The 10,702-nt window shown below is 42.5% G+C and overlaps 1 protein-coding gene across 1 annotated transcript; it reads right to left on the bottom strand.

Moving 5' to 3' along the window:
* Positions 1-468: 468 nt before the first annotated feature.
* Positions 469-2,017, bottom strand: cfd (complement factor D (adipsin)). The gene is made up of 5 exons (XM_077237438.1): positions 1,886-2,017; positions 1,581-1,726; positions 1,246-1,387; positions 826-1,086; positions 469-719 (listed from the first exon to the last, which is right to left on the bottom strand). Exons 1-5 carry the CDS (start codon positions 1,934-1,936, stop codon positions 570-572), a joined length of 750 nt encoding a protein of 249 aa, XP_077093553.1. The 5' UTR covers positions 1,937-2,017; the 3' UTR covers positions 469-569.
* Positions 2,018-10,702: the final 8,685 nt, after the last annotated feature.

Below are 10,702 nucleotides of genomic sequence, written 5' to 3'. Positions count from 1 at the left end.
CCTGCTCTTTTGTTTTGCAGTTTCACTTTTTTCTCTGTAACTCCATTAAACCTGTGGAACTAAGATTAATCTTCAGAGTCTTGGTGTGGGGCAAAAAGTTTAGCTGGCCGTCAGGATATTAAGTTGACATATCGAGGACGGCACACACCTAGCAGAATGAAATTGATGTTGAATTGAAGTTGTCTATTTCCATGCATTTCTTCACTATTGTGTCCCTGCTGAAAAATCCAGCATTGGTTGTCACCAACATAAGGTGTGTTTTGAATGCTGGGACCAGCATGGGATACTTGATGCTGGTACCATCTAGATCAGCACTCTACCAACCAGCATGGACCAACATGGAATTCATGCTGGCTTATTTCAGCACTTTCTTACTTCACACTGAATTGTTTAATAGTGGTGTTGATGACATTTTAAGAATGTAAACCTTTTATTTAAACAACAAAAATAATTGTGACTAGATTCAGGTAGGTGTAGAAAAGTTTTTATTAATGTAGGCAATACATGAGATATACAGGACGTATGAAAAAATACAGGTTATATATATGCAAAGGATTCCACAGCTTTTTTTACTCAGCGATTGTACTGTCAATCCAACTTGTGTAGTGGGAGATGATCGTGTAGAGTCCAGGCTTTTTGCTGGAGCCACATTTCTTCCCTCCATTAGAGGTTATCCCCACAACAACATCCTTGTATAAGAGAGGACCTCCGGAGTCACCCTATTAGAGAGAAAGACGGCAGAAGCGAGAGAGGTCATATATTCGAGTTTGTTTCCACCTACTGTATAGCAGTCATGTCAGTACTTTATGAACCATTAAACCTTACATCACAGGTGTCCTTTCGTCTTTCTGCAGCACAGAGCATGTTGCTGGTGAACTTCAATCCATAGTAGTCACTTCGGCCACATTCCCAACGGCTCTTGACCGTGATACTGAGTTCTTGCAATTTGTCTGGTCGTCCTCCCAGGTTGTTCAAAGAGCCCCATCCAGCTGTTTCCACAACAGCAGACTCCTTGGGATCGGCCTCTTCTTCACGTTGGAATTTCACTGGTTTCACTGCATTGCTCTCAGTGATTGGCTTTTCCAGCTGTCAAAAACAAAATTCTTCTATGTAATTTACAGTCTGGTGAAGAAAACTGATCTCTACACATACTGTCAGAGGAACATGTTGTACTTGGTGAAATAGTGTTCACCATATGCATACACAGACTGTTTTTCAGCTACATGATTGGATCACAGTATGTACCTTGAGCAGGGCAATATCATTGTCATAGTTGCTTATACTGAAATCAGGATGGCTGTAGACTGTAGTGTCGTAGGTTTGTTTAGTGTCCTCAGCATCAGACAGGGAGTGAGCACCCAACACAGCTTTAACACCGGATGCCCTCCTGCAACAAACAGGACATTTATCATTTTGCAACTTCGTATTGCAACTTAGTATTGCAACTTAGTATTTCTGCAACTTCAAAACAAAATCAAAACAAACCCTCCGAGCAAATCACGATGATCTGGGACTGAAATTATTTCATCTTTGCATCTCAATGCTGTCGCACAGCTCACTAGTGTCATTATGTTACATACCCATTCTGAAAGCAGTGTGCTGCACTCATGATCCACTGACTGGAGATCAGAAAGCCACCGCACTCATGTTTTGCATCCCACTGAAGTGAAGCCATGTACGGACGAGAGTGTGCATCAGCCTCTTTTCCTCCTGTAATGCATTCACCTGCAAATAACACAATAATTTAAACCGTAAACATGAGGAAAACCTCATCAATCAAACAAAATATATCTATTCCCCATGTTTAAATGTAAAAATGCGCAACAAAAATGCTTATCCTGCAGCATAAATAGACAAAGAATAGTGATATGGAATATTACTCCCCAGTTTGAGAAGCTGCATAGAGCAGCACAGAGACAAATAATAGTCTATTCATAGTGAACGATAGTTGTCTGTATACTTCTGAGACTGTATAGACCACTGAGTGTGGGCTGAGCTTTATATACTCCCCAAACGGGAGAGAGGGTGTGTGGGAGTGTTGTTCTCTTTGCATTCTTTTCTTAATCGCCCATCAGACAAGTGAAAACTGGAATATGCCATAAATCTTCATCTACTTTATCCCTGTTTCACTTTTCTTTTCCTACAAATGTTTCCTTTACCATAATCATGTGTTTTGTTATTTTCTAAGTGAAGAGGACATACATGTTTGTATACTTTGTACAGAGTACAATAAATCAACAATCCGAAAAACATTTTTCCACTATAAAGAACCTTTTGTGTATCTGGAATTGTGCATTAAAAACCTTTTGTTCATCCATTCCATGGATGTTAAAGGTTCAAGGAACCTTTCTTTTTTTAAGAGTGTACTGTGAGTGACCATGTAATTTTAAAAGAAATAATCTATATTAGACTCTCTGGTGCTCTTCACGTGTCGGTCAAAAATGACAGAATTATTATTTTTTATTTCAATTAATTTAATGTACTATATTTTAGTTCGATACGTTTTTTTATTTAATATTTTTAGGTACAAAATTATTATGCTATATTTATAATCCATCTATTCACTTTTTGAGCATAGTGTCAGGGTGCCAACCATATGTGGTAAATCTTGAATGCTTTAGACTAGAGAAAAGACTTAAGTTTGATCTCTTTCCAGAGACACTGGGCAGATTATAAGTGACTTTTTTTTAAAAAGTAATTTTAAAAAAGTTACAGAATTGTATGTTTATTGTAATGAAAATGCACAAAAATACTATTTTCAATTCTTAGGCTGTATATTTTCAAAAACACTTTTTACTCTAAAACGGCAAAAAAAAAAAAATCAAAGCCATAAATCTAAACAAGTTGTGTTCCAAATTTGAGCTTGATATTTCAAAAATTGCTTTCAGTCAGATTTTGTTTGGCCGCAGTAGGCCTACTGTAACGATGCGGGAAGAATGAAGCGAGAAGTGAATCCAATTGCAAGCACATTTATTAATAAAACAAACAAAAGACACTCAGACCAGGAACACAGAAACAGCAACCATTACAACATTAAGAACTCACAAGGACTGAACTAAAACACAGGGTTTAAATACAGGGGAACGGATGAGTGAAACAAGACACAGCTGGGTAAATGAACTAACATAGGTGGTAAACATGAACACAAACGAGGAGCGGGAAAACTAGACAGGACTAAACCAAATACTGTCACGTAATCACACGGAAACAGATGATCCATTAGCAGGTATATTTATTAAAGGGTAATCCGTACTCATAACAGTCCAGGCAAATGGTCAAAAATACGACAAGACAATCCAAGAACATAAAACATGAACAAGAACAGGCAGCATACAGGAACAGAAGTGTGAACATTAAACAAGGACTCCGTAACAAACACTAACACAGACAGGAATATATACACACACAGAACTAACAAGGTGATGGAAAACAGCTGAGTGCAATAATCAGACAAGTGACAGAACAGAATGCAGGGAATTGTAGTTTAATGTGAATGACACCGTGAGAACGAGGACCTCTAGTGATAACCCAGGGAAACACAACCAGACACTGTGACAGAACCTCCCCTCTACGGAGCGGCTACCAGACGCTCCATGACAGTACACAAGACAACACAAGAGTCCAAGAGGAACGTGAACAGTCTCTGACTGGGCAGACGTGACGTGAACAATCTCTGACTGGGCAGACGGAACGTGAACAGTCTCTGACTGGGCAGACGTGACGTGAACATTCTCTGACTGGGCAGACGGAACGTGAACAGTCTCTGACTGGGCAGACGTGACGTGAACAATCTCTGACTGGGCAGACGGAACGTGAACAGTCTCTGACTGGGCAGACGCAGGGGCGCAACTACCCAGTGTTAGAGGGGTATGCAGCAACAATTTTGCCGCCCCCCAATACACACACACACACACACACACACACACACACATATACATATATATATATATATATATATATATATATATATATATATATTAACAATGTTAACAAATTATAAAAAGTTACAGAATAAACAGTTACAAACATACACATATATATATATATATATATATATATATATATATATATATATAAAATAATAATAATCATATTGTGTGTAGCTGTCATTTGTATCAAAATGATCATCCATCAAATCTTCCTTATCCCATAAAATTTTCTTTTTTTCTTTGCAAATCCCTGTACTTGTGACAATGACAACAATGATGACATAAATGATGTCAATGAAAAAAAAAAAAAAAAAACGAAACAGATTTCGTCCAACTGTTTGCCACTTGATCATACATATTATATAGCACAGATCTTTAAAGAGAGAGAGAGATGTGACCCTAAATACAACTTCCATGTCACCCAGCAGATGTAACTATAGCTTGTATGTCTGATAGCACAGCTAACATGAACATACATGAATGATAAAACAAAATCTATTTGTTTCCATGATAAACCAGCCTTATTGCATAAGCCATGTTTTCCAGCTTCTAGTCATTTATTGTGCATGCTACCTTATATTTTCCAGTTGTTATTTTACTTTAATAAAATTGAGATATGTCATGCATGGGATTGGTACCATAAGGTTTAACCAAAATCTAAATGTAGATATCAGCAATATTATTTTGCATTAAGTTAGCAAACACTTTCTGTTAACATTAATATTTGCTACCTTAAATTTTTTAGTTTGCAGCTCAGCAACCTCAGTTTTGCAAATTCTAAACTAGCTAGCTCTGGCTGCTACCTTCCCAGAGTTAGCAAACGTTGGTCTGTTAACATGAATATTTGCAAGCCTCCTCCAAGCACAAACATCACATACCTGTTGCATTTCACCATCCACTTATTAAGCTGCTGTCGCATCCCTTGACATGCCATCTCCTTTAACCTCCTTCTTTTTCTATTTTTAGCCCCCGACGGCTTTTTTGCTTCATTCATCTTTTTCGAGTTTCAACGATAACGCACTCCTGTGCTGCTCACTCAGCGCTCACGCGCGCTCGCGATATTACCCTTCTATGTCAAAATAAATTCTATGATGGAATATTATGAGGGCGCCGGCGCATACTCTAGCCTGTTAGTCCTCTAAAATGTATATAACTTTTTTATATTTAACTTGTATAACTTTTATATAAATGTATATAACTTAAAAAAAATTGATTTTTTTTAACCACCGCTTTGGCGCCCCCATGATGCGGCGCCCTTATGCGCCGCATATAGCGCATACCCACTTTTTGCGCCACTGGGCAGACGGAACGTGTCTCCTCCTGCTTCTCCGGACCACCGGACTCAGGACCACCGGAACCGGGATCATCTCCCGACTACCTCCTCCACTGTTACCTCCACGGGACCCGCGAAACTTAACCAATTGGGTCCCCTTAAAAAACTCCCTTCTCTCCCGCTCGGTGGCTGGGGAAGAGATGTTACAAAACATACCGCTGGATCTAGCTGTGACGGAGTCCTTCTGTCACGTAATCACACACGGAAACAGATGATCCAATAGCAGGTATATTTATTAAAGGGTAATCGGTACTCACAACAGTCCAGGCAAATGGTCAAAAATCCGATAAGGCAATCCAAGAACATAAACCATGAACAAGAACAGGCAGCATACAGGAACAGAAGTGTGGACATTAAACAAGGAATCCGTAACAAACACTAACACAGACAGGAATATATACACACACACAGAACTAACAAGGTGATGGAAAACAGCTGAGTGCAATAATCAGATAAGTGACAGAACAGAATGCAGGGAATTGTAGTCTAATGTGAATGACACCGTGAGAAGGAGGACCTCTAGTGATAACCCAGGGAAACACAACCAGACACTGTGACAAATACACAATAATGGGGGGAACACAAGACAGACAGGAACAAGACATGAACCCACACCGTGACAGGGAAGGAGGGCCAAGTCTGTGCAGGGGAATGGGACTGCAGGCGACCACGGAGGAGCAGGACGCGCAGGCGGCCAGGGCGGAGCAGACCCCTCGGGCGGCCACGGCGGCGAAGACCCCTCGGGCGGCCACGGCGGCGAAGACCAAGGCGGAACAGGAACAGACCCTGACTCAGGAACAGGCACCGACACCGATCCTGCTGGCTCAGGAACAGCAGACACCGGCTCAGGAACAGCAGACACCGGCTCCGAGGCGGCCATCTTGTCCGTGGACACTGGATACGAGGCGGCCATCTTGTCCCTGGACACTGGCTCCGAGGCGGCCATCTTGTCCCTGGACACTGGCTGTGCAGAAGTGACGTTAGGCGTCTCTGGCCGTGCGGAAGTGACGTGAAGCGTCTCTGGCCGTGCAGAAGTGACGTCCAGCCAGAGCTTCACGCCAGCCACGTCCAGCCAGAGCTTCACGCCAGCCCCGTCCAGCCAGAAGTGACGTGAAGCGTCTCTGGCCGTGCAGAAGTGACTTGAAGCGTCTCTGGCCATGCAGAAGTGACGTGAAGCGTCTCTGGCCGTGCAGACGTGACGCGGACAGTCTCAGGTTCGGTTGGACTGACGTGAAGCTCAGGCATGTCGTGGTGAAGCTCAGGCATGTTGTGGCTGACGTGAAGCTCTGGCTGGACGTGGCTGGCGTGAAGCTCTGGCTGGACGTGGCTGGCGTGAAGCTCTGGCTGGACGTGGCTGGCGTGAAGCTCTGGCTGGACGTGGCTGGCGTGAAGCTCTGGCTGGACGTGGCTGGCGTGAAGCTCTGGCTGGACGTGGCTGAAGCTGTGGCTGGCGTGAAGCTCTGGCTGGACGTGGCTGGCGTGAAGCTCTGGCTGGACGTGGCTGACGTGAAGCTCTGGCTGGACGTGGCTGACGTGAAGCTCTGGCTGGACGTGGCTGGCGTGAAGCTCTGGCTGGACGGGGCTGGCGTGAAGCTCTGGCTGGACGTGGCTGACGTGAAGTTCTGGCTGGAAGTGGCTGGCGTGAAGCACTGGCTGGACGTGGCTGGCGTGAAGCTCTGGCTGGACGTGGCTGACGTGAAGCTCTGGCTGGATGTGGCTGACGTGAAGCTCTGGCTGGACGGTCTCTGGCTGGACGGTCTCTGGCTCTTCGTGGCTGACGTGAAGCTCAGGCTTGGTGGGTACTGTGGGGTTGCAGGACTCCGTGTCTGCCAAACCCACAGTAATGGTTGAGCCACACAGTAACAAGGCCAAATCAATATAAAACTCTAAAGTCCATTGAGGATCGTGCAGTGGCATGACTGACCCGAATGGCTCAGATAGTCCACTTCTAAAGAATATCATAAGGCACAAAGAGTCCATTGAAGTTTCATTTGCCAGTTCAACAAAGTCTCTTACATACTCCTCTATTGGCCGGTCCCCCTGACGAAGACACATAATGCTGACAATGCTGCTGGATAACGTGACAATGCTGCTGGATTCATCGTTTTGGTGAGTTCTTCTGTAACGATGCGGGAAGAATGAAGCGAGAAGTGAATTCAATTGCAAGCACTAGTGATGTGACATTTGAAGCGAGGCGTCGGAGCTTGTGTCGAGCAAAAATGGGCGTGCCAGATGAAGCCGCGATTCGAGGCTTGTGTTGTTAACGTGAAAATCACGTGACTGATGACAAACGAGGCCTCGGTTTGTGTGGATACGTCATCGGTTCGGTTTGAGTGTCGTTTCCGGATAAAGGGGGTTCGAAACTCGCGCCACCTTGTGGGTGTTGTCAGGAGTAGTAGAAGCAGTTGTAGTAGTGTCAGCGAGTCAGAGTTAGAGAGTTGTTTCATCGTCGTTGTTGTGCAATATATGTGTTAGGGCTGTATATTATTACATTATATCAGGTTATATTAGTTAGTATATTGTTAGTATTAGTTATAGTAGCTATATTATAGTATTGTTATATTATTTAGATAAGATTATTTGGATTGCTTTAGATTTTTGGATTTGGACTGGACTGCTTTTTGATTTGGATTGCCCTTTTGGAATTGTTTGCTTTTTGTGACCTCTTCCTTTTTCCTTGTAATGGAGCCAGCAAGAAAGAGGAAATCCTCCCCTGTCTGGGAGTTTTTGGAAATGGTCGCTCACAATAAGGTACAAACACAATTTGTATTATTATTATTATTTTACTGTCTTGATATAATAATCCTCACTATATGGCTGTATTATATTTCATGTCTATTCATTTATGTTTCAAGGTGAAATGCTTGCTGTGCCTAAAGGAGCTGACATACAGTAATAACACCTCCTCCATGTTCAGGCATTATCGAGCACTGCACGAGCATGCACAAACTACTAACCATCCACACAGTAGTCAAAGTAATTGATAATAATCTTTAAAAAAAACATTATTTAAATAATTTTTAGGCTCCTACAATACACCTGCATTTTATTTTATTATAGATTCCAAAAAAGAAATGGTGAATGAGGCCCTGGTGAACATGGTCATCAAGGACTCCCAACCCTTTTCCATTGTGGATGATGATGGGTTTAGGGAGCTCCTGTATGGGTTGGATCCTACTTATGTGATCCCAACTAGAAAGGTATGTGATTAATAAAGTGGTTCATCATTATGTAACATGTTAAAAGCAAAAGTAACTGCATTTATTTTTATCCACAGGCTTTGAAGGTCATGGTTGATCATAAGTACAAGGAGGCTAAGGAGAAGGCCAGAGAGCAGTTGCAGAAAGTTCAGGCTATAAGCCTTACCTCTGACATGTGGACATCGCTAAACATGGATGCCTACCTAGCAGTAACTTGCCATTTTATAGATGACAATGACAAGCTCTGCACTATTTTACTAGGTGTACAGCATTTCCCTAAGAGCCATACTGCTGAGAACTTGGCTACTGGACATATCAAGCTCATGGAGGAGTGGGGCATAAAGGATAAAGTTAAGTGCCTGGTAACTGATGCTGCAGCCAACATGATAGCATGTGTACGATCACTGAATGTTAGGCATGCGATATGCATTGCACATGCACTAAACCTTATTGTGAGGAAATCTTTTAATGACATCAGTAGCTTCAATGACATTCGAACAAAATGTAGGAAACTTGTGACCTATTTCCGAACCAGCACTACAGCAAAAGAGAGACTGGCCCAAGTACAGGAGCAGATGGGGAGACCAGTTCTGAAATGATAATTGAAGTGGACACCCGCTGGAACAGCACTTATAACATGCTGGAACGTCTCTATCAGCTGAGAGAGCCAGTGGCGGCAGCCCTGGCCTCTCTAAAGACCGACATCACCCCTCCTACAGCCCTGGAGTATGAGGCAGTCCAGGATGCTTTACATGTTCTTGCCCCTTTCCGCCAGGCTACAGTAGAGCTTTCGGGAGAGAAAAGGGTGTCTGCCTCCAAAGTGATTCCTTTGATGAAGATGCTTAATCATGCTGTAATGAGTAAACTAGAAGGCCTGAAGTCCAATCTAACAAGGCAGCTGGGTGACAGCCTTGTACGGAGGGTCAGGGAACAAGCAGTACAATTAGAATCAATAAGTGTGATGACCATACCCACGTTATTGGATCCCAGATTCAAAAAACTAGGATTCTTAAGTCAAGGGAAACTGCAAGAAGGCGTATCAAGATTAAAATCTGAATGCGCTACTGTAATCAGAAGTTCTGGACTCCATTCTGCTTCCGCCAATACACACCCAACTCAGCTGCCAGCCTCTTCAGAAGCAGGCCAATCCACAGACAACAGTAAGTAGTATATGTCTTTGTTGTGTGAATGTTCAAATTAGTGATTAGTACTGTGAACCATTGTTAATGGAGTATTTTTTCTTGGTACCTCTATTATTAGGTGACCTTTGGCATCTGCTGGATAGAACGGTTGAACACAGTAGAAGGAGCTCAAGTGCAACCGCAGATGCTACTGTAGAAGTGGACCGATATTTATCTGAAGTGAATCTCACAAGATCTGAGGATCCACTGGTATATTTGGCTCAACATAAACATCAGTATCCTCATTTATACCAGCTGGCACTGGCATTTTTATGTTCACCTGCATCCTCTGTTCCATGTGATAGGATTTTTCCAAGGCTGGAGAGGTTCTGTCCAAGAAGAGGAATCGTCTAAACCCCAACACACTTGAAAAAATTCTGTTCCTCAATAAAAATAATTTTTAATCCTTCCTTCGTTCCTCTACGTCCCCAGTCCCATAAGCACAACACTGCACAAAAAATAGTAACAGTTCTATGCACAAAATCACCAGAAACAATTCTTAACCTTTACCACCCCACACTTTTTCTGTTGCAATTTGCTTTATTACACTCCCTCCACCATAAGCACTGCACTCAACACAGTGTCACTTTTGTTGTTCATATTGTCACTATCCAAACCATTCATGATTAATTAATTAACTGTGTGTGTGTGTGTGTGTGTGTGTGTGTGTGTGTGGTAAATTCAGACAGAGAAATTTTATTTTATACCCAGGCAATGGACAAATGTCTGTTTAAGTCTTTTTATTATTGCAAATGAAAGGTTACAGACATTAACAGTGAGAAGAAAATAATAAAAATAATAAAACAGAACGGGAGGGGGGGGGTGTGTGTGTGTGTAGGGTATATGGACATCATAAGTCTGCTCAGGTCATTGGTTCAGAATTAATTAATTTGTCTGCTACTTCTTTGCACAGTAGCTAGGTGTCACTAGTGAGCAATGCTGAATGAAGCTTTGAGTAATGAACCTTTTGGTGAACCAATGGTCTGCGAGGTCTCAGTCGTTCAGGAAGCCTCATTTTTCCATCACTAGCAAGCACATTTATTAATAAAACAAACAAAA

The sequence above is a fragment of the Siphateles boraxobius genome, unplaced genomic scaffold (genome assembly GCF_051911475.1).
Source record: "Siphateles boraxobius isolate OS27281-9 unplaced genomic scaffold, OSU_SipBor_1 20, whole genome shotgun sequence".
Taxonomy (NCBI): Eukaryota; Metazoa; Chordata; class Actinopteri; order Cypriniformes; family Leuciscidae; genus Siphateles; species Siphateles boraxobius.
The sequence above is the reverse complement of the archived record's forward strand: the minus strand, read 5'-3'. Positions and strand labels throughout refer to the sequence as shown.

What these genes read in the sequence shown, in the direction of transcription:
- cfd (XM_077237438.1), bottom strand. Translation starts at nt 1,936, where the DNA reads ATGAATAGACTATTATTTGTCTCTGTGCTGCTCTATGCAGCTTCTCAA. An exon ending in GCACACTGCTTTCAGAATGG is followed by an intron (nt 1,388 to 1,580) that starts GTATGTAACATA and finishes TGTTTGTTGCAG; the next exon opens with GAGGGCATCCGGTGTTAAAG. An exon ending in GACGAAAGGACACCTGTGAT is followed by an intron (nt 720 to 825) that starts GTAAGGTTTAAT and finishes TCTCTCTAATAG; the next exon opens with GGTGACTCCGGAGGTCCTCT.